Source organism: Amblyomma maculatum, chromosome 5 (assembly GCF_055883805.1).
Source record: "Amblyomma maculatum isolate TAMU_Amacu chromosome 5, ASM5588380v1, whole genome shotgun sequence".
Taxonomy (NCBI): Eukaryota; Metazoa; Arthropoda; class Arachnida; order Ixodida; family Ixodidae; genus Amblyomma; species Amblyomma maculatum.
The window spans coordinates 162,894,188-162,918,667 of record NC_139348.1 but is presented as its reverse complement, the minus strand read 5'-3'; the positions used below and the strand labels follow the sequence as shown (position 1 = coordinate 162,918,667).

Here is a 24,480-nt window from a genome sequence, read left to right as displayed (position 1 = left end):
GAACAGCAGATCAAACGCGCTGCCAAAGATCCAGTTCAGGCTGTCTGGATGCTGTCATCTGAGATAGGTACGTGCATCCGATTACTAATAGTTTTGTTTTTGTTATTTCTTTTTCTTTTAGTATTCAATACCTCACTTTGCCACTGGAGCACCACATTCATGCTTTCCAACAATCGCATCTGGCGCAGCAGTTTCTCATGCGACAGCGGCTGTCGCCCGTTCTGGTGAAGGGGACGCTCAAAGCTCCCTGATAGTGCTCTCGATTCCTTCACCCCCATGCTATCGTCATCTGGTTGCGGTGCGAACAAAGGGCAGATAGAATAGTGAAGCTCCAGTGCACATGCGTTGAACAGCTACCCAAGAGGTACTACTGTTTCGAGCTCTGTGGGTACGAAGACACGAAAACAAGCTTTCACTGCACCACCTCTTAAAACGAACTACTGGGATGAGCATACCCACGCACTCATGGCCGCTCCTGTGATCACATCTAAAAATTAACATCCTCAGTTCCATCGACACCTTTTCTGTACTGTCGGGCATTCTTTAAGAACCTGAAATCCAATCCTGCTTGCATTTTCTATGCTTAGGAGGCATGAAGTCGCATCTACAACAATTGTAAATTCTTGTGTAAGGGTCTTATTGGACTGGCAGTAACAACTAGTGCATCCATATTATGCAATATGTTTTCAATAATATTGAAAGCTGACGTGAAGGAGGACACCTAGACAAAGTTTAAAAAAATATCAAAAATTGAATTTTTTTTAATTGTCCTCAAAAAGTTTCACTGTTATGGTGAAGGAGATAGCGAAAAACGTCTGTGCTCTAACCGATGCTACAGCGCATCAGGAATTCTGGGTACAAAACTGATTCCGAATCATTCACTGCTGTGTCTGTCACAGAAAATTTGCAAATTCGAGACAAAAGATGACTAGATGCGATACTGTTACGGGTGAAGAACGATGAGGACGAAGTTGCACGCTCGTTTGTAGAAGGTGAAGAGAAGTGCGTCGAACAGCGGGCCCTCAATGCCAGGCTACTTGGCTGTCTCTCAATGCATGTATCTTTAGTCCACAGTTGTAAATAGCGGGCAGTGGCGTGGACAGGAGCGCTCGCGCTAGGCTCGGCAACAATTCATTAAAAGTCATCTCACAACCATCGAGCATCGTCTCTGTTCTCCTGTTTTCATCGGCTTGCCACATCGTAACATTTGGTTGGAGGTGCGAGGTACTTCATCATCACCCCCTCATCCTGGTCCGTAGTTTCGGTGCCCTGCGACTTCTTGCGCCGTCGGCTGAAGGTCAGAAGGCATCGCATGGCTGTTCCCCAGCCTGCCGGACCCAGCAAGACCTTGCCGTTCCTCCGCCCCGTCCCCCTGCCCCGACCACAAGACACGACGAAGGAGAAACTGACCCGAGACGCCACACATCACCACAAGACACAAGAAGAGACCCGAACGACCATATGTGACCCCACTGGCCAGATGTGCAGACCAAAGACCCCACGATCCAAGACACTGCTACATTTCAAGACATCCTCCCCTGCCTATGCCATGCGGTGCATGCCTTGGCCTCCGCCATCAAGTCGTGGCAACGTGTGGCCCGAGAGTGTCCTGGGCCAAGATTCATCGGGAATCATCATACCGGTAAGCCGTTCTATTCTTCCTTCTTCCTCTTCTTCTTCAAGCATCCAGACATGCCCATCATCACGCCATGGAATCAACATCGGTAAACTTCCTCGTCCAAGATGGGGACGATCGCTCGGTGGCCCCGGGTCAAGTTACGGACGATCAAGGAAAAAGAAGCAGGCAGTGGCGCAGACAGGAGCGCACGCGCTAGGCTCGGCAACAATTCATCAAAAGTCATCTCACGACCACCGAGCATCATCTCTGTTCTCCTGTTTTCATCGGCTTGCCGCATCATAACAATATATTTCTCCCTGTTACAATATGCCAAAATTTAAAGATTGTGGGTGATTCACAAATTCCGTAGAATCTTCACATCTACGTGGTGCGCTATGCCCTACACAAGGACCTTACTGAAGTGGCCATAATTACTAGTGCAACAAAATTGTGCAACATATTTTTAATGATATTGAAAGCTGAGGTAGAGGAGAATAGATGGACAAAGCGTAAAAAAATATAAAAAATATATATACTTTTTAATTGCCCTCAGAAGTTTTCATTGTGTGCTGTTTTCTTGAAATTAGCGCGATCGTATCTCTGTATTAAAACAAAATGTTATATAAATATAAGCTATATATAAATATAAATATATTGATAACGTACACTGAGAACATAGTGTAGAATTTGCTACTCTGCCATAAACCTTTTTTGATGTAAAGCTTTGCAAAGTAGGTAAAATTTTGTTTCCTAGGCCGAGAGAAATTTTATAAAAACATCTACGCTACTCAGAAAAGCCACTGAATACAAATAAAAGCATGTTTTTATGCATGAAAAACATGCATAAAAACAAACATGAACCAACTAGCTCAGCAACAAGTTTTACTTCAGCTACCTAACGTTAACATATTTTGTGTAATTCATAACCAAGGTTGGCTAAAACAGCAGAGAAGATAAGTGCAGCACTCCACCTCTTCGTCGTTATTAATTCCCTATGCCCCGAAAAAATGTTTGGCAGCAACACCAATCGCAGCTCTCTTCTTTCCAGTCATCAAGCAACAATGTATAAAATTTTGAAGGAAATATTAAAGGTCGACCGACCATCCTTTGTTAGATCTTAGTGGGAAAACCCCATAGTTGTGCAGCTCGCGTCTCACACCGCACGATACAAGCTCCTTTGGAGTTGGTGCTCCCATCAAAGCAGCCGTGGATGGTGCTTCGAGCAGAGCCAGTATGTTCCAAGGGCCATGCAGCGGACTTGGCTCCATGCGCAGCAAATGATTATCAGAGAGCTGCTAGGACAGGTGCCCTTTACAGTGGCATGGTCGCCAGTTGAATACATTGAATTTTGCCTTAACGGGGGTTTGATAAATGTAAGCAATGCTGTCATACTTTTGTATGGGATTTCCAAGGGATATTCTGAGAGTTTGATATAAACAATAATTCGATATACAGTGAAACTTCACTTGAACGAACCTCAACGGACCTTCGGAAAATCTTTGTTATAGTGAAAGTTCGCTGAATTGAAATTTTGCAGCACTTTTGAACTTAGAACTGCAGTGGTCTTGGCCTCGGTCACTGTGTGCAAGCTCCCGTGAGCCTCGTACGGCACAGCGGTCTGCTAGGCAGCAATTCATTTCCTCCAACCAGATTATTTCTTCCGCAGATCACATTTAACCAGCATGCATACGTACGCTTTTCTTGAAGCTAAGAAGCTTTGTAGGGCTGACGTTGTGGCTAAGGGTGGCTATGACTGTGGATCCAATTAAGCATGCAAATATAACTGTGATTCCGCTGGATACAAACTTGTTTAGATAGCCAGTTAAGCTCAGAGCTAAATGACGGCCAGCTTTCGTCACGCGCTTTCTCAAAATATTCAGTAAAAAGTGCACATTGTTCTGGTTGAAATGCTCAGTATGACGTGGGAAACACAGGATGACGTTATAGAAAATGTTCGTAGAACTGAAATGAGCAACAATTGAATTTCGTTAAAATGAAGAGCGTTTGCATAGCGTTCAATGGAGCTTCGGCAGGGGAAATTATTAAAGTTCGTACAACTGAATAATTCGTTTAAGTGACGTTCGTTCAAGTGGTATTTTACTGTATATCTGGATTCAGTATATCCAGGACCTAGTCTAGTTAAATTTCTTTTGTACCTCTGCCTTGCCATAGCATATCTTCACCCAGTATGAAACACAACCCCACACCCTCATCAATACATGACAGGCATTTGTGGGTCCAGAAACATTTGTTATGCTTTGTCATGAGGTTGTTTACTGTTCCCTCTTATGACTCTGTAGTTGCAGACATATACATTCTTCCACATTGTTGCTGCATATTTTCAGAGACAGTCCAGTATGCCAAACGATGAGTAAATCAGAGAGTGATGCCTCTGTAAATTGTTATTCTGGATTACAATCCCAGACAGGCACTGATTGGTCCAGAAATTATCTAATCTCCATCAGTAGCTATGTGACAATACCCACAGCACTTTTCTTTACTGAATCTGGGAATTCTGTCCCTGCATCTCTCACTGCATAATTATCTGCAGAGGTTCTCAATTGCCGTGACAGTGAGAGTATTTACCATCCATAAATGGTCACTTTAGACTACCATCCCATAATATTCACTGACGAACACAAAATATCCTGGGAATGTTCCCTCCTGCAGGTGAATGTGCAGCGAGTGGTGGTGGTACCTGCAGAAGCAATCTTGGTGCTGGATACTGGCCCACAATGGCCTCCGCCACATCCCGGCTGACGCTGGCAAATTGCTCCAGCTGCGCCTGCCAGGTGCGCCGCAGGCTGTCATGCTTGCAGAGAGAGCCAGCCGCCAGGTGCTGCAGGGGCCGGCTCTGCTTGGCCTCCCTGCTCAGAAATGCATTGCAAAATGCATGCTCTGAAGTGCTTTGTTAAAAAAAAATGCCACATTTGACCCCTCGCTATTCCAGCAGTGACATCTCTCACTAGAAGACTGCAAAGCTTTGTGCATGCAGGGGTCCTTCTCGTTGATTAAGGCCAATTCACACGAGGGACCGGCGGTCCGTGGGCCGCGCATTAAGTGTTCACACGTCACACTATTATGTAAGGCATGCCATTGGCCTGCAGACCAATCAAGCGAGAAATGTCAAAAGCCTTTTCTCCAGCAGGGCTTAGCGGCGGGCCACAAAGCTATGCGCGCTAGGTGCGGCAACCAGCCCACTGTTCTCAATTTTTTGGCTGCCGAATATTTACTCTCTCACCGCAAGCACCAGATGTGGAACAGTAGAAAGAGACGGTTCTTTGCACTCGTGCCCTGTGGTTCGTTGATTGTTCAGGATAGGGGTGCAGGAGGGGGAATTTGGACATGATGGGGTCGGTCTGTAGGCCTGAGGTGCACGCAGACAAAAGCTTGTCTCCTGCCCTTTCCTGCTTCCCGACATTGCTAGTCGCTAGCAACTTCAATTCGTCTAGACACCGTCTGCTTTTTTGGTGCGCTGAGTCCGCTTGACGGCAGCGGCCCCAGACCAGTTAGCAGCGAACACGTGATGCGCAGACCAGCGGCCACTTGTGTGAATCGACCTTTACAGTCAGTCAGGCACCCATCAGAACAAAGGTGAGCTGATGCCACTCCACAGCTCACAATGATGAGAAAAAGTAAACAAGGAACGAACACTCATGTCCATCATCATTGTTTACACTGTTGTGAATTATGATTTGTCAGAGTTTCTACTGGCAGAATGGTTTTTGCTTGCTGATCGCCCGCTCAAGCAGACTGCACTCTGCTTGAAATGCTTGGAATTGCATGCACCCTGTATGGAATGGGTGATCTCGCTGATCGCCTATTTCACGTAGGCTGCAGGTCATGCCTAGGCTCTCACTCCTAAAGCTGGACTCTGCCCGTCAAAGGCAGGGATAAAAGAGGAGAAGCAAGAAAGAGCCATTCATCCCAACCTGTGGGGTCGTTCGGCCAGGGCCCTGGTGAATTTGGCAAGGTACTCGGCCAATTCCTGGGGGCTCTCCTTGGTGGCGAAGGTCACGCCCAAGTCCAGTTGCAAAGGCACCAGTGTCTGCACACACACAAGGTGCATCCCGTTTCACACACTAAGCAGAGCTGGGGAAAGGAAAGCATGTACAAAATATGCCGCAAACAAGTTAAATGCATAAATGAAGAGTAAATACCCATCGTCAAACTTTATGAAACGTGGCTTCAAATTTCATGAAGTGTGACTTCCGCAAAAAAATAATAATAATAATAATAATAAATAAAATTGTGCAGCTGCGTAGGCTGTGCCCAGAGATGGCAATGAAATTGTTTTTTTTTCCGATATATTCGCATTTTGCAAGCTACTTTGCAATTCCTGGTGTAGGTGGATTTTTGGTTTGCGAGGTTAAAGCGTGAATCGTACGAGGCAATAATTTGCGTTGATAAGCCATGTAACAGCATCACTTGATGGGCTGAGGGCTGCCAAAGCACTGCTGCTCGTCTCATCGCTTAGGTTTTTGGGTTTTAAAAAATTTCAACCGTCGCCTGGAAGCAGCTCGTGAGGCAGCCAATCACAAGTACGCAACTTCTGTCCTGGCTTTTTTGTGAGTGAAGTTTGTTTTCCTAGTCCGGTTCGCGCATAGAACCCGCAGACGCTCACTTTGTCTGATCTCTGCATATACGAGTGCATTGAGACAGTTCAGTGAAAGCTTGGTAGGGTAATAAAAAGGGGTAGCGCGGCTAGATGTTAGTTATCGAAAGGAGCGAGAGAAAGTTATAGTACTTCTTGCAAGTCTCTGCACCACAAAATGTAGTTTGGCACAACTGTGCTGTTTTGCTTAGAACTGTTATGCATTACCAGAATTTTCATAAGTGCTTTTATCATACTTTGTACAATGTAATCACAAATAATTATATTTCCCTTGGCTGAACAATGAGGTGGCGGTAACAGAGCAACCCTGAAAACAAGCCACTCATGTGGCTTGTTTTCGATGGCGCTGGTGTCGTGTTATTGCTTGTCGTGCCATCGCTCGTCACCTCATGCGGTTACCGCTTTAATGTCTCCAACAGAATTCAGGGCTTCGGATTATTTCAACAGCGTGGAGTTTTTTAACACATGCTGACATCGCACGGTACACAGAAGCCTTGCATTTTGTCTCAATCGAAACGAAAGTGGATCAATCCTGAAAGCTAGAGAGTACCCACGTTACACTTATAATGCAACATTTTCAGTGCTATCCAACGTTCCATTTATAAAGCTTGAGGCATTTCAGCCTTCGATACTGAACATACTAAAGAAACAAAGAAATAAAAAGACACTAGCTTTATATGATAGAGGGGACTATGCCAGCATGAACATAGAATTATCAGACTATTTCATCACCTTTGCCGCTAACTTTCCACTGAATTCTGTCGAGACAAACTGGCTACTTTTCAAAGCAGAGATGCATCGGGTTATGGACCTTTACATTCCACGATTACAATAACAGAAAAAGTAACATCACTATGGTTTACCGCATCCCTCAAACGACTAAATAACAAGAAAAAGTGCCTTTTTCGTTCAGTTAAACGATTTAACTCCCCAACCACATGGCAGAAATATTACGCAGTCATGACAGAATACAACAAGTCACCTACTCAAGCTAAACGTCAGTTTTTTTCTAACACTTTACCCTCTATGCTGCAAAATAACCCAAAACGCTTTTGGAAGACCATTAACCCTGTTCAAATAAATCAGATTTTACTTCTTAACAGGTCCGAACTTCCTGTACCTGAGAACGAGGTCGCAGATGTTCTGAACAAAACATTTGGTTCAGTTTTCACTAATGAACCGCATGACACTTTTCCCAATACACTATACCTTATGCATCCACTCATGCAAAATGTCACATTTCATCCCATGGTCAATGTTAAAGTCACTGAATCTTTGGAGAACTTGTCCTCCACTGGTATAGACGGTATTAACGCCAAACTTTAAAAACAAATACTAAACATACATGTAGCCTGCTTCTGTCACTCTTTTTTCGGGATTCACTGCACACCGGTTAAATCCCATGTGACTGGCAGGTGGGCAAGGTCATCCCAGTCTTCAAGAAAGGAAGCAGTTTGTCACCGAGTAACTACTGCCCAATTTCAATAACAAGCATCTCTTGTAAAATAATGGAACATATTTTATATTTGCAAATTGCTAATTTTTTAATGTCCGTAAATTTTTTTAAATCCAAATCAACATGGTTTCTGCAAAAATCGTTCTTGTGACACTCAGCTTGCCCTTTTTCTGCACGATCTACATTTAAACCTAGACAGCAACATTCTGACACAGTATTTTTAGATTTTGAAAAAGCATTTGATAAAGTTCCCCATTGCCGTCTTTGTTAAAGTTAACGTGTCTTAACATTCATCCATGCGTTCTGAGCTGGAATCGAGGATATTTAGCTAACCGTCAACAGTTTGTGTATGCTAACTTACAATTAAACAGTGCTTTCAGGCATACCGCAAAGTACCGTGCTTGGGCCTCTCATTTTCTTAATATACATTAATGACCTGCCAAATAATATTTCTTCCCATAACCACCTCTTCGATGACGACTGTGTCGTTCCACTGACTCCTTGCATTACAAAAGGACCTTTCTCACATACAGGACTGGTGTAACACTTGGCTCATGCCTTTGAATGTCACTAAAGCTGTCCACTTGCCCATTCACTGCCATTGCAACTACCTTGCTCACTGTTACAGCATCAATAGCATCCAGATTGCAAAAACTGAAATGGTGAATTACCTCAGTGTGCATATTTCGTGTGACCTAACATGGATACAGCATGCTAGCCAGATAATAAATTCTGCTAACCGCTCTCCAGGTTACATACGACATAACCTTTTCATTGCTTCTCCCCCTATTAAACAACCTGCTTTCCAAATGTTTGTGTATCCTAAACTAGAGTATGCAAACACTATTTTTGACCCATACCAAAATAACCTTACTAGCTCCCTCGAATCAGTTCAGAACCGAGCAACTTGATTCATTTTGTCAAATTATTCTTATTATCTGAGTATTTCAGCACTAAGGGCAGAAATAAACTTTCTCTCTATAGCCTTACGGTGTAGAATTGCGTGCCTTAACATTTTTCATAAATTTTTCCATTCTTTGCCCTCTGATAGTTCAGTTCAGTTCAGTTCAGGCGTTCAGTCGTGTCCGACTCTTCGTGACCCTATGGACCATGTCACGCCACGCTTTCCGGTCTCTCACTATCTTCTTAACATCACATAGCTTCATCTGCAATGCCTCGAGGATGCCATCTAACCATCGCGTTCGCTGCCTACCCCTTCTCCGGCGACCCTCAACCTTTCCCAACATCAAATCTTTCTCCAGCGACTCCTCTCTTCTCATCAGATGACCAAAGTAGCTGAGCTTTAACTTTAGAATTTGACCCTCCAATGAGCAGTCAGGGTTTATGGTCGACAATATCGACTGATTTGATCTTCTGGCAGTCCAAGGAACTCTCAAGAGTCTTCGCCAGCACCACAATTCAAACGCGTCAATTCTTCGGCGGTCAGCCTTTTTCACAGTCCAACTCTCACATCCATACATCACAACTGGGAAGACCATAGCACGAGTTATACGGATCTTGGTTGGCAGACTAATGTCTCTGCTCTTTACTAGGCGGTCAAGGCTAACCATTGCTCTCTTTCCCAGAAGCAGGCGTCTCCTAATTTCATGGCTGCAGTCTCCTTCCGAGGTAATCTTGGCGCCCAAGAACAGAAAATCTGTCACAGCTTCCACTTCTTGTCCATTGATGCTCCAGGACTTGATAGGGCAAGACGCCATGATCTTCGTCTTTTTAATGTTCAGTTTAAGCCCAAACTTCTCACTCTCTTCTTGTACGCGCATCAGAAGTCTCTTGAGTTCCGCTTCACTTTCTGCCATTAAAGTGGTATCATCCGCATATCTAAGGGTATCCGCATATCCCTCTGATAACCCGTACACAAAAAAAAAGCCCACCAAATCATCTGCTCCAGCCACATTAATGCACTGTATTCCCCACAGGCACATACGACTACTTTTCAGCAGTCATTTTTCATGGGCACAGCACAGGACCGGACCTGCCCACTGAAGTCGCCACAATCATCGACCCCAAAGTGTTCAAGCGGCTCATCAAACACTTCATTGTGATTTTCGTTATTACTTGTTCCCCTGTAACGCCTACTCCCTCATGTAATGTCTCACGGGAGACCTCTGAGGAATAGGTAAATAAAATGAATAAATAAAATAAAATTTGAAGCATTCTGTCTGCAGACAGTCATGATTCTAAGATGTTTGAACTTCAAAACACAAGTGCGCATTTTCTCAGTTCAGCAACTGCAACGCATTCCCCCCCATAATGAGGAGGATCAAAATACTGCCCACTCAGAAGGTGCTTACCTCCTGGACGTCCCTGCGAGTCAGAGGCACCCCGTCGTAAACACCAGGCTTGCGCTTTCGCATCACCTGCTGCGATCCCAGCACTAAGGCACGGTACTCAGCGTTTGCCCGGCTCTTTGCCTGCCTACGAGAACAGACAAGAGTACGCATAGTTTTCAGCTTTTGCCTTAGGCCACTGGTCAAGTAATTTAACGCTGGCTGTACTATTCATGCCCCTAGCAGAAACAGAATGGCCCATGGTGGAGAACGCCCAAGCATGACAGGGGTACCGACAAAACACATAGCAAAGAGGACATGCCAAGGCAGGACTCTGGGTGTGAGACGTGCGTGATATAAGTGTCGAGTGGGACCCCATGGGGTTACCTCTACAGAAAGACAAGAGCCATCTCACCAGTCATGCGGTGATCTAGTACAAGGGCACCTGACGTTTGACCTCCGTCAAAACCCAACTGCCGCAACTAGGATTGAACCCGAGTCTCAAGAATCAGTAGTCCAGCAGCCTAACCACTGAGCCACTGCAGCGGAAGTTTAGTGCTCTGCAACCCAAGGTCGCAAACCACCGAACCAACCAGTGGTGCAGCTGCTCCAATCAGTAATCAGGACCAACCAGAAGTGAATGAAAGTGGCATCTAGTGTAAAAGACTACACTTGCTAGTGTCAAGTGTCAACCCCTGTTTTGGTCCACAAGCACATCTGGTAACATGCCCCTTGAGAGTCCGGTTACTGCCACTTGCATCTTCTTGGGTTCGAACAGAACAAAGAGGACATCTACAGTCTACGCTTCAGAACAGAAGGTCTGAGAAGAAAGCAGCATGTGATCATAGGCTTCTTCCAAGCAATAAAATAGGCCGCTTGCACTAACCCGCCACGCTGGATGAGTGGCTAGGGTGCTCAAGTACTGAACGGAAGAATGAAGCCATGTTTCAATGAAGGCAAGACACAAGAGGTGCCTTCAGCAGTTCAGCTGATCCCAGATGTATACTGAACCTGTGCATACCAACCGTATTTTCACGATTCTTAACCTTGCATATTCTGGAAAAGAGGTTTGCATGCGAATCTAAGCTTCTTTAATTTTTCTAATAAAAAAGAAATCACCTTTCTTGAAAATGTTTTCTTTTTTCCGAAAAAAAAAAAATACCGTTTTCGATTACTTTTTATGTTTCCCAATACTTTTTTAGTGGCTGCGTTTATAAATGTTTCTTTGCAAGGAGGAGAGCATAGGCAAGGCTTCCAGCGCACTTGCAAACTCATTCAAGCTGGAGCCGTTAAGAGACCACCTGTGCGGTGTCCGCAGTATGATCTTGACTTCTTGTGTTGCTGCATTCCGACGCTACACGACAGCTGGCGGCGCAGGATGGCAAAAGCTGGCTGAAAGCGACTCGGATTACTCTATCAGAGTGCTATCACAGGGACCTAGAATAGAATAGGAGGCAGGTTTTGCAGGCATTGTAGGCCTGCGCTGCTTTGTTTGGTATCAACTGTGTGGCATCCGTAACGGAAGTCGGAATGAGCTTGAAAAGGGCTATCACAGCTTGACCTTCAAGTGCACTGCAAGCGCATTTACGGAAGATGTTTGCCAACTATGTTTGTTAAATCAATTGTTATTTCTCGTGCCCAACTCATCACAATATCGAAGCGAAAAAATGGGGAGGAGGGGTAATTTCAAATTTTTCAAATCTGAGCAGCCCCCTCACTTGGGCATTGCGATTGTGAGGTAATTACTGCTTATATCGCAGAATATCTTCTCGAAAATCCCATGCTTAAGGTAAAAAAATGCACAGCCTGTGTAAGCTAATAACAGCATTATGTATCCGGTTTCTTTCGTGCCCAAAGTGTCTTTGTCTCACGTTATGTGAGATAACCTGAATGTAAAATGCATCCTGTCAATGAGGTGACTTCCCCGTGCCCGCGTTGTGGCAGTTGAGCCATGACTTTGATGAAATATGCGTATATTGTAATATCGGTCGAAGATAGAGGGCGTCATGTGTATGTGCCTCCAGTGCAACGAACGGAGTCATGGCTAATGCTCCCCAAACGTGTTGCACTATCGTGTGCTGCTTGCGGTGCTATAGCCAGCATGGCTCAAAGCCTGCAATGCACTTGGGGACCAAGTTAGAACTACTCAGGTACTTAAATTTTGTGGACAGCTGGTAGCTTTGCTTGTTTCTGTTCCTCAATCTGAGCAGCGCCCTCGGTGCCCTTAGTGGGTCATTCAATAATTGAACTGCGTGCTGCGCACCTGCCAGCAGTGTTTCAGCTTATCAAATATCGCAGCTCACCAAAACATTACAGGGCACAGTTCTCACAACAAGCAAGAGGGACGAACGCTCACTTGAAGTACTTCTCCAAACCGTAGATGACATAAGTGAGGTGCTTCTCTGGGTAGACTCCACCAATGCTCGTCATGTATTCACTGAGCGATGCCTGCGTCCTCTTCGATGGGTCCTGTGCGGGCACAAAATGCCATTCAGTCAAAGGAAGTCCACTTCATGCCCCATCTGTCTCAAGTCGGCTGTTAGTTCCATGGCCGAGAACAGCGACACCTCCTTTTCTGTGAACATTCCCACCACAAAATAATAGCTGCAGATTGGGATTAAAACTGCACCTGTATGCAAAAACTCGCACATGTGGGTCAAAGGCTTCTGCACGCAGCTCTTTATCTCACAGTTTATCTCGCAGTAATAGTAGTCTTGTTCCTTTCTGTGGCTGCATTTATATATGTTAAACTGAAGAACGACCTGGTCAGACTCTACCTTGCAGCAAACTACCGACACTTGCCCTTACTAACTGGCTACAATGAGTAACAGCTCCATATGATACGATGTCAGCAGACCAGCAAAAAGAAGCTAGTTTAATGTGTAGCTCAAAGGAAGGTAGCTCTTATTTCTGCAATCACCCCATACTCCATGACAGTTCCTCTTGGAAGTGCAGTAAAAGCTACGCTGTTAAAAACAAAGTCTCTTTCACTTCCTGCACCGGTTGGGGCAATGCAGCACACCTGCACTCAATTGGTCTGCACCGAGTGACAGACCAACACGAGAACGCCCATGTTGAGACAATGGATCACGCTGCACAGCTTAAAGGAAGGATCTCAGTGCACCTGAAAAAGACACAACAGTTGATCGCTGAGGATGAAAATGAAGCATACAGTGTACCACTGCCACTAAGGTGTTCAGTGAACAGAGGCCCAGCTAAGCTGCTTTCTAGGGCATGTTCCAAGGACATGCGCAGTTATTTGATTCACCTGCCCACATTCACCCCACTCTAGGCAATTGTGTTCGTATCTGCACGAGTATTTCACGAGCATCAACGAGTGCCTTTCTTTGTGCACTTTTATTCATGCTATTTAACCAGGACATTGAAATTCTTCCGGATGCCCAGGTGCTCGCGATTTCTTTCTTTATTCCCGTGCATGAAATACTTTTCTATTTCAGCTGCTCCCACTTAGATGGCTGCCATCTGCTCTATGGCATGTGCACATCAGATGCCTCGCTCGCGTTCCCTCTCGTCAGCCTCTGGGTACATCCTGGCAAGTCAGACTTCCTCCCTATCTTCCCAGCGCCACCCAAAAGCCTTTCTTCTTTGTGATATTTACGAAGTTTGTGTGCAGAGTTTGCAGCAGAGATGGTGTGTGTGCAATATGTCAGCAACATAAGCAAACGTGTCACGGGATCCTTTTGTGTAAAGTGCATGAGCAAAGAAGCTTATATTTTGTAACTTAGTCATTTGTTAATACAGTCAAATCTCAATATAGCGAACCTCAATGTAACACATCTTTTTAATTTCTCAATCGCTGCTCCACTTGAAAACCATGTATCCTTTTTTGCAATTTAACGACCTAATTTTATGCTGCACTTTCGATTTAACAAAGTCCTCGTGCATGCATGTACCAGTGGCTACCTTGGTGATCGGATGAGAACTAAAGCTTCAGCCGAGACGCAGTGTATTTTACGTATGCGCTTTTATATGCCAATTGTCCCGGTAGTCTGGAACCTATGAGAGAAATAAAACGATGATGAAGGGGCATACCATCAAGCCATCTGTCGTGCGCATACAAAACCCATAGTGCGGAAGCTTTAGGACTCACCACGCCATGACATCACTGGCCGGTCAGAACGACACAAAACGCTAACTGGAAATACTGTATTTACTCGCATAATGACCGCAAGAAAAATAAATGTGAGTATGAGTGGAGGCTTCAACACGAGGAAAAGTTGAGGCTCTTTTTTTTACGAGAGTCATCCATCCTTCTACCATCAAACATAAAAAAACATATGCTGTCAGCTGTGATCACGACGCTGGCTTCTAGCATCATTCACTTCAAAAGGTGCTTGCTGCTATCACACGTTCCAACGAGTTTGTGGTAGCGGACGGTGCACACCACAATTGCCGCATGATAAAGTGAATTTACTGAAAACCAGGCTTGCACAACTGCATGAACTGAACAAGCTACCGCAGGCACTCCTCTCAAGGCCACTGGCACTCTGCCAAATCCCCTTCCCCCCCCGTCGCTAGGCCCCGCCACGGTCTGTGCCCAAGGATGCAGGATCGTATCCTGGCCGCAGCACCCATTTTTCGATGGAGGCAAAAAGCAAGGTGCCGATGTTAAAGAACCCCAGGTGGTTGAAACTTCCAGAGGCCTCCACTACGCCATCTCTCATAGCCTGAGTTGCTTTGAGACGTTAAATCCCACAAAACAACCAAACCAACCCCACCACTAGAGATAACACCATGATGTTCTCACTGCGCAGCATCTTGGCGTGCTGCCAAGAAATACATTGTGGGCTATGACGGCACGAAACAGAAGTATGCGCTAACGAGTAGCGTTTCTGAAGCGAAAGCTTAACTACGGCAGGTAGTTCCGAGCCGTCGGATAAGCATGGTTTTCACCTTGAGGGAGATGTAGAGGTCAAACTTCTGTGTTAAGCCTGGTGGTCGTCATGTGACTTTGGAGCATAGTCACGTAGGCCACCAAGTGGCCCGTGATCACTGTCAAGGTGCTTCACCAGGGTGGCGCAGTGGTTACAGCGCTGTTCCTAAGGATGCGAGATCGAATCCTGGCCTCGGCGGCCGCTTTTCGCTGGAGGCGAAAAGCAAGGCGCCCATGTGCTTTGCGTTGTTGGTCAAAATTTCCGGAGTCCTCCACTACGGCGTCTCTCATAGCCTGAGTCACTTTGGGACGTTAAACCCCACAAAACAAACAAACCACTGTCAAGGTCACATGAGGTGATGTCAGTGTGACGTGGAAGTAGAGGGCGTTAGAGGGGTGTTACATGTATAAATAGGAGCCCCGGGCTTCTGCCTAGGTTACAACACTGCACGAGATGGAGGAGGATGAGCACCCTGCTACAGTAGCATGTCGGAATGCGAAAAAGGCACGCCGGAATGAGGCCCTGAAAAGGCGGCGTGTCGAAGAGACCAATGAAGAACGGACTTTACATTTGGGGAATCGCACAATGTGTTTAATACAAGCTTGGTAATGCGCAATGCACGTAGCGTACATGAGGCTTTCGCTTCTCTCCAGGGTTAACCAAAGTTAAACCACCAGCTATTTTTCCTTTTTCAAGTTCTCAGCAGCAAAAGTAGGAGGTGGGTTCTTATGCAAGTAAATATGGTTCATGTATGTGAGGCCTGAGCTAAATATTGCCACACCCAAGGTAGCCACGCCAACGCGGGCGATGCCAAGATACGACAGCACTCGTTAAAGTACCTAGATCAGCTGATTCGTTTGAAAACATTAGACAATGATGATGACACCAGTGGTGACATCTGGCAACAGCTTTGAGCATAGGCGCTGTGCTCACTCTTTGTGCATTTGGAGAAAATGATGTGTTCGGGTCTGTTCGCTAGCGTTCATTACGCTCCTGATACACAAAAGAACATTCGGCGCCCTTGTTAGCGCTATTATTGCTAGAATTTATGCTTATTTACAGAATTCGTTATCGGCAAGTTCCCATCTACTAGCAGTGTTGCTTGTGTCAGTAGTGTAACGGCCAGTCACGAGATGGCGCCATGTATCCGTTTGTGTGCGCCATCGCCGTTTCACCTTTTTAAACATTCGTGTCTTTTCTCCCTCTCATTTCTTGATCTGTGTTATTAAACAAAATGGCAGCTGGACAGTTGTGTGTCCTTTCGTTGGCTTCGTACCAAATCCAATCAATCTGCGACTCCAAAGGATCTGGTCGCCCTGCGTACTGAAAAAACCCAACAGCTTGAACCTATTACTTTATTTGGGCAGCTATCTAGCTCGGGATCCACGGAGCCTGGAAAGCTTGATTCTCATCTCATCCTTCCTTCTTAAGAAAGCAATGAGATTTGGCAGCTCCTGCTATGCCACGTGGTCTCACGACACCACGCAACTACAGTGCCTAGAATATACTGGCTAGTGTGACGAGTGCCCGCGCTTCCCTACGGGCGTGGATGGCGCCATTTGCAATGGAAGCCAATCGTTAGTGGCAGAGGGCGCTGCTTGTCGGGAGGGTACCACTTGAGCAGACGACGCGGTTTTCTCGCTTCAGAATATGGCAATCTGTTGGTGTTGTGCGTGCGTGTTAAACCTGCTTCTGCGCATCTTTTGCTTTCACGAAGGTGCAGCGGTTTATTTACTGTGTAGGTGCTTGCTCATGCAAGTCGTTCTGCACTTCTACCTGCTCGGCAACGATTGCATCGACTCTTTTTCGCATTTTGTGCCCGCCTGTCTCCTTTCTTTTTTCACTGTGTCGCCAATGATGAAGCGAGTTCCTGATTGTTGTTTCCCCAGTGCCTCTCAAGTCTCGCTAAACTGCACAGAAAAATGCCAAAGAGAAAGCGGCAGTGCTCAGAGAAGACTTGCTTTGTTGGCAAATGGGGTTACCACTAGAACAAGGAGGGTACATATTGTCATGCTTACTGCGCCATCTGATGCTACGTATGTACTCTGCAGAATGAGAACGAAACATTGATAAAAATCACGGAAGGTAAACGGCACCTGCTTTTGTTTGCTTGAATGAGTCGGTAATGGTGCTCCATGACAGTGTGTAGCCCAAAAGGAGGAAGGACAAGAAAATGTACACAATCAGGTGCTACACACAGCACCTGTGTTGGGTACCTTTTCTGTATCCCTCGTCCTTTTGCGCTACGCATGTCCTATGGATGCAGTTATATATTGGGGGAGTGTTTCACCGTAAGTGGCATTACCAATGCGCTTCACCGCGATAAACCGGCTGCGTCTCGTGCCTATAATTGTGTATCTGAGGAAAAAAAAAAAAAAAAAGCTTCGTCAGCCTCTTTATTCAAAAGATGGTGACTTTGACAAAACCTGTTGTGCAATCACAGGCCGCGATGTACATTTTTTTTTAATTCATCATAATCACCTTTATTTTCATTGTTAGATACATATACAGACGAACCCGGTTATATCGAACCCGGATATATCGAATTTTGGTTATATCGAACTTACGGAGTATCCCCTCGAAAATCCCATGTAAAAGTATAGGTAAGCCGCGTCATATATCGAACTCAATTTCACCGGCCGTTCGATATATCGAATTCAGCACCACGCACTGGAAAGTGTGCCTTCCCCAAAGACGATCGCATTACCCTTGGCCGTTTGCCGCGTGACGTTTTCAAGCCACGCGCGGAAGGAATGAGAGGGGACAGTTCGGCGACGGCTGGTCTGGGCAGCGCCGCGCCCATTCCCCAAAGGCGCGTGCATCTCATCTGCAGTTGTCGTTTCCCGCGCGCCAACACATGACGTTTGCAAGCCATGTGCGTGGGTGTGCCCATTCTTTTGCTGAGCTAATTCTCTCCTTCAGCACGCGCAACGCATGCGCCAAGCCAGCTCAGCCCGTTTTCAGACAGACGTTGGACGCTTTCTCCAGCGTGTGTTGCGAATCCTCTGCGTGCGGCGGCGGACGTGGCTATGGCGCCTGCGGATGTTAAGAAGCAGCAGTTTTTTTTTCTTTTTTTTTGTGAGAGTCATCCTTTCTTATAATAAAAAAAAATAAAATAAACATCCCCGCAAAAAAGAAAAAAATAATAAACCTGCCGCTTCTTAACGTCCGCAGCCGCCGCGGCGTAGCGTAAGATATGGCAGCTGCGGACGTTAAGAAGCGGCAGGTTTTTTTTTTTTTTTTTTCGGAGATGTTCATTTTATTTTTTTTTATCGTTTATCCTTGCATGTATGAATCAGCGAAAGCACGCGGTCAGCTGCTGCGATCATGACGCGTGATAAATCGAACCAGGCTTGTGCAATCAAGCCATCACGGGCACTTTGCCAAGTTCGCTCCCCGCCACCGCAGGAGCTATCAAAAGATAAACGCGCCCCGACGTTATCGCTGCGCAGCATCTTGGCACGCTGCCAATGAGCTGTGGATGAGACGACCGAAACGGACTGACGCGCGCCATCGACATGCAACACAGAAACCTTGTTTTGAGCGGCCGCGGTGGCTCGAGCACCGCTAGAGAGGCGAGAGGGACGCAGTTCCAACAAGTTTGAACATTTTCGCTCTGTCGCTGCCACTCGTCGCTGAGATCGCTCAGTCGCTTGCATGTGAGCGAGCTGGCCTTAACACTTTTCTTTTTTTTTAAATTCTCGGGTGCAAAAGTGGAGGGTGGGTTCATTATGCGAGTGGGTTGATTACGCGACAAATACGGTATCGTTTTTTCGCATCGCAAGTACCGTCACAAGCCGATTTCTGTATATCGAATTATCGATATATCGAACTATTTCGCGATCCCCTTCGAGTTCGATATATCCGGGTTCGACTGTACATGATTATCAGTATTACAGAAGGAGGTCCCGAAGTATAAACTGTCCGGGGTAACTCTTAGCCGCTGTAAGTAAAGGTTCCTCATTTGTGCTCTGCTGTTCATGCAATTCTTCCACATATGCCTGTGTTTGTTATTACAGATACATAAAAGGAGTGTAGCGCGACTTCGTTTCTTGTGTTGTTTACATATATACAATATATAAATAAAAATGCGCATACGTGTTTACTTGTCAGCAAGTGTACAGTGCACAGAAAGAACCATATATGCATGTCGACACAACTCAACCATTTCACTTTCTTCCAAAAATTACAAATATATTTTATATCAATAAATGCCTATGATTTAATTGCTGTTAGAATAGAAATTCCGTGTTTTCCTTTGTGAGCACGGGATGTCCGAGACTAAGTTACGCTAACTTCGCAGAAGCCTTCGCAAGCAAGAAACATTAAAATAAGTGCGCCCCATCCATTCCAAGACTCAAAACGCATCCTCAAAACGCATCCTGAACGAAGATATACTGAAGATGTACACTCATATTTTACCAATGGTGAATAATTGAGAGGGGTAAATGAAGCTTTGTTGAAGGATGCGTTAAGTTTTCCCTCACCTGCCTTCATAATCGAAGCCGCACAAAGAAGCGAAAACTGCCAGACAGGAAGATACAGTCATGGAAGAAAAACAAAGTGAATCCGGACTGTCACTCTGAAGAAGCATCCTTAAACCATCGTCCCCATGCTGGCGAAGATAGCGGAAGGTGACGGCGGAGGCAGCGTTGTGGCGTTTTTGATGCTCAGGAGCCGAGAGCATTAAATATATAAATAAGTGTGTCATTATCTTCTAACTGAAAAGCGCTAATGTGTTCCTGGAGTACTCAAGGACCATACAAGCTACTGGACTATTGACTGACACTAGTAAGGGGTCGAGCGACAAATGATCGAAAACGTGCCCCGAAATATCTAATCTGTTCGATTGTGGATCAGCTTTAGAGCAGGAAGCTACCACGAATAGCATGTTACCTGTACTTTGTACAGCTTACAGTGCAAGTGAGGAAGTTTTATTTGGTAAAGCGGATGCCCGAGAGGAGCAATGTACGTGAGTCAAAAGGAGAATTAAGTCTCGGCTGCTATAATGTATGCATTCATTATAAAGTGCAAAAAGTACTGTGAATAATTTGTACCATACTGTATATAGGCAGCTATGAATCAATTATCTCTGTATTTGTGTCTACAGCAATGCACTGCGCGAATGATCACAAAATAAATACTTGCGATGCTGGCGCTGGCCAGGGACGATAAACTGAGAGTAAGTGAATCCCAAAAGAGACTAAACTTCATTGTCTCGAGTTGTTTGCGCCACAGCTCCTCTCTACGCTTCCTCTTCTCTTGCGGGAAGAGAGGAACAGAACACTCACGAAGCTGAAGCAGGTTGCCGCCTTCACGGCTTAGGTTGCGCGTGGCGCGCAAATAAAAGTAACTACATGCTCATTGACGAAATTAGCGCTGTGCGAATAATCTGCTTTTTCTAGAAAACCACTCCACAGACATCAAATTTACTCGTCTTCCACTTTAGATTGCCACAAATGCGGCCCTTTGTGCTGTGAAGATCTTGCTAATTGGTCGATAAGTGCATATGCGGTGGCGCAGAAACAGCAGAAACACGTGCCAGACCTTAGCACTGATCTAAGCTTATTAGTGACCTTACGATGAGCCTTGCGATAATCTGACCTCCACCTTTAGTGTAGATGTCTCATATATGCCACTTCGGGGACGAAGCTCGTACAACCACGTTCCATTCAAAAGATGACTGCCACCCATGTCAGCCAGCATTGGCTGAGCAGCGATCACCTGTACAGCTCTGCTTCAGCAGAGCATGCTCGCCATATGGGATTCAGACTTGACTTTTTTCTTTAGCGTAAATAACGGCAAGTGCGGCATTTGGGACGCCAGTTAATTTAACATTCCCGAAGGCTACATGCTCCGCCGGATGGCCGGTCCCGTGGCGTCTGCTTGCGTTTCGACGGCGACCTGGAGCAGAGTTCAACGGCTGCGCCACCTTGCGTTAAAATTGAGGCGCCGATTCAGCAGCATGCAGAACCCGGATAGTTTGGCAACTGATCTTAGTTCTATTAACGTTGGCGCGAGCAGCCCTCTTGCCGAAGAAGTGAGAGCGCGGTAGGCTGCAGGCAGCGCGGCTGGTACGATGGATGGATGGAATATAGGAGCGTCCCCTTTGAAACGGGGTGGTAGCAGTAGCTATCATGCTCATTTTTCTCCATATATCTTAATTATTGATTTAGAATTGTCAACTAAACCATCATTCTATTTATTAAATTTTGCTCCTACATTACTAACATTATGTCACTTCTCTGCTTTTAAGCCACCAATCTTCCAGCCGTTTCTTGCTAGTTTCCACCGCCGGTTTATTCACCCGGCCACTGTTATCTCTAAAGCCCAGAGCTTCAGGAACAGTGATTGCGCCTGCACCAACTTCCGGATAGATACCATTACATTCGAGTATAATATGGTCAATTGTTTCACTGGAGTTTCCACATACAGCACATGCGTCATCTCCATTGTTAAACTTCTTTTTGTAGCTGCGTGTTCTAAGGCACCCTGATCTAGCTTCAAAAAGTAGGGCACTGCCTCTTGAGTTATCAAAGAAATCTTCCTTCCTGATCTGCATTTTCCACTTTCGGTATAATTCCACACTCTGTTTCTTTTCCATCGAATTTATCCAATTTTTACCTTCTGTGTATTTCACCTGTTGCTTAATGCTCTTTATTTCTCCGTCCTTGTTACTAACATACTTACTAGTTAGTTTCCTAGTTCTTTTCCTCCATTGTGAGTCAACGCTTTTTAGGTACAGGTATTTAAATACCTTAGCTGCCCATCTGTTACTGTCCAGTTTCCTCAGGCGTTCCTCATATAATATTTTACTCTGAGCTTCCCGTACTTCGAAAGATGCCCAGCCCATATCTCCCTGTACCGCCTCATTTGTAGTTTTGCCGTGGGCACCTAGTGCTAATCGTCCAACGGATCTCTGATTTGTTTCTAAAGTCGACTGTACCTCTGATTTTAGGCACAAAACCGCATTTCCGAAAGTAAGTCCGGGCACCATAATTCCTTTCCAAATACCCCTCAATACCTCATACCTATTGTATCCCCACAATGCCTTATGCTTCATTATCCCGGCATTCCTTTGCCCTTTGGCCTTAAGTGATTGCTCATGCTTTCCAATGTATGCCAATCCTTCGTTTATCCATACCCCCAAATATTTATATTCTGCTACTCTAGGTATTTCAAGGCCTTGAATTTTAAGACCCTGATCAGTAGAGCCGTTGAAAATCATCAGACCCGACTTAACTGCGCTGAAACTGAAGCCTAGAGCGTCCCCTTCGTCTCCGCAATACTTAACTAGAGTTTGCAATTCTTCCAGACTCTCAGCTAGCAGCACAATATCGTCTGCATACATCAAACCGGGGAGGCGCTGCTCTACCGCCTTTCCACCTAATCTGTATGACAGGTTAAAACCTAGGTTACTGTCTTGTATCCTCCGTTCCAGGTTTATCATATAAAGCATGAACAGCACCGGTGATAGAGGACAGCCTTGTCTTAATCCTTTGCATACTTTGACATCCTCCGTACTTCTTATCCCTTCCCACGTAATTTCTACTTTGTTATCCCGGTATATTTCCTGTAGGAACTCTATTATCTCATAACCGCTACCTTCTTCTTTTAATATGTTCCACAGGAGTTCCCTGCTTACGTTGTCGTACGCCCCGTTTATGTCCAGGAAGGCCAAATACAAAGGTCTATTTTCCACTCTAGATATTTCGATGCATTGGGTAAGCACGAACAGGCAATCATCTAAGCGCCTACCATTTCTAAAGCCGTTCTGAAGTTCTCCGAGTATCTTGTTACTTTCAACCCATGCTTGCCCCTTTAATTTCACCGCCTGCATGGCTAACCTGTACATTACAGATGTTATGGTAATCGGCCTGTAGGATTTTATGTGCATCCTTTCTCCTTTCCCTTTATAAATCAAATTCATTTTACTCTGCCGCCAGCTGTCCGGAATTTGCTTATTCGCTATGACTGTTTCCAAAGCTTTTAACAACGTTTCCTTACTTTTTGGACCGAGTTCATTAATCAGCTTGATCGGAATTCCATCTATTCCTGTAGATGTGTTTTTAGGAATATTTTTTTCTGCCTTTTTCCAGTTTAGATTGGTCAGTTCTAAGGTGCTTTGTATTCTGCTACCTTGTGTTGCTTCCTGATTTGCGGAGATTACCCTATCGTCGTTCTTAAATGACTCGGCTATAACTGATGTAATGTAGTTCACTGCGTTGTCCCCCTTTAAACAATTTCCCTCGTTATCTTGAATCCGATCTTGCTTTCTTTGATTCTTCTTCCCTAGCCAGCTTATATGGTTCCAGAATTTTCTTGCTCCGCCTCTAGAGGCATCGTGTATATCAGCCATCCAGCGATCGGTGGACTGTCTTATTTTACTTTGGACGAGGGCCTGCACTTGAAGTTTCTTTTGTCGATATGATTCCCATTTTTGGTCGATTTCCTCCTGAGAAGCCTGTGCTTTCTTTGCCATTCGGTGTTCCCTTGAAGCAGCCCGTCGTTGTTCAATAGCTTCCCTGATTTCCTTATTCCACCAGCTCCGTGGCTTCCTCTTTCCATTCCAGCGGTTTGCTGCTTTAACCTCCTTAATTTTACTCCTTATGAGTAGTTCTACCTGTTCATAATCCCAGTCTTCCATGGGGCTTTTCTCTATTGCTTCCTCTATGTCTGCTGCTATCTGCGCTATTTGATCGTCGTTTAATTTTGCGTTTACGTTTTGTCTAAGTTCCATTTCTCTTTTCATCAAGGGCCCCATCTGCAGACTAATACGTTTATGATCACTTCCCAGACTACACTCCCCTTCTTCGTCTATTTCCATTTTTGTGACCTTGCTATAAATTTCCTGCGACATTAGACAATAGTCAATGGTCGTCTGCCTGTTGCGGAATTCCCACGTGATTTGGCCTTCACATTTTGTTTCTCTATTTACTATAACTAGATCGTGTCGCTCGCAGAAATCTAGCATTAGCTTCCCGTTACCCACCCAGTTTGCAGCGCTCCTGGCGGCGGCCGCCAGCATTCATCGCTCACGGTGCCACCCAAGAGGCCTCGGTCGGCACACTAGCCAACATGTTCTAGGCACTATAACGCAACCGCTGACCTTTTAGTGCCCAGCCATGTCACCTGCCAACTATCACCAGCCAGAGCCACGCCCACGATTTTTCTCTCACAATGCTGACCCAATTTTATGAGGAATGAGGCATTTAATTCAGTCATGTTTAAAGCTTCCATTGATGACGCCAGCTACACCGAGCTAACCTCAATGCAACGAGCATCACTGTAATAAATCCTCGACATAACAAAACATTTTGGTTTTGACAACTTCGTGTCCACAGAACATAATGCATTTTTAGCCCGAAGATTTTAAAGTAAATATTCTACACTTTCAATATGAGATTTCAACTTTGGGTAAAATGAACCTGGAGATGCCACGAACTTGAAGTGTGTAGCAAAGTGTACACCGAAATGTGTGCATGGGTCGCCCAGCCAGCAGACGCAGAGCATGTGTTATAGATAAAAAGGCGACAATGGCTGAGCGTGCCAGCTGTTGTGCCATCTGGACCAGTCAGGGCAACATTTGTGAACCTGGTGCCAGGAAA

At 45.4% G+C, this 24,480-nt stretch overlaps 1 protein-coding gene across 1 annotated transcript in view; it reads right to left on the bottom strand.

Moving 5' to 3' along the window:
* Positions 1-24,480, bottom strand: part of mms4 (Methyl methanesulfonate sensitivity 4) — a 50,744-nt gene that overhangs the window by 6,438 nt on the left and 19,826 nt on the right. Inside the window, exons 7-10 of the mRNA XM_084604913.1 lie at positions 12,334-12,446; positions 10,002-10,125; positions 5,551-5,666; positions 4,317-4,485 (exon numbers count right to left, since the gene is read on the bottom strand). Of these exons, the coding sequence (XP_084461039.1) occupies positions 4,317-4,485; positions 5,551-5,666; positions 10,002-10,125; positions 12,334-12,446 (522 nt within the window). The remainder of the gene's footprint in view (positions 1-4,316; positions 4,486-5,550; positions 5,667-10,001; positions 10,126-12,333; positions 12,447-24,480) is intronic.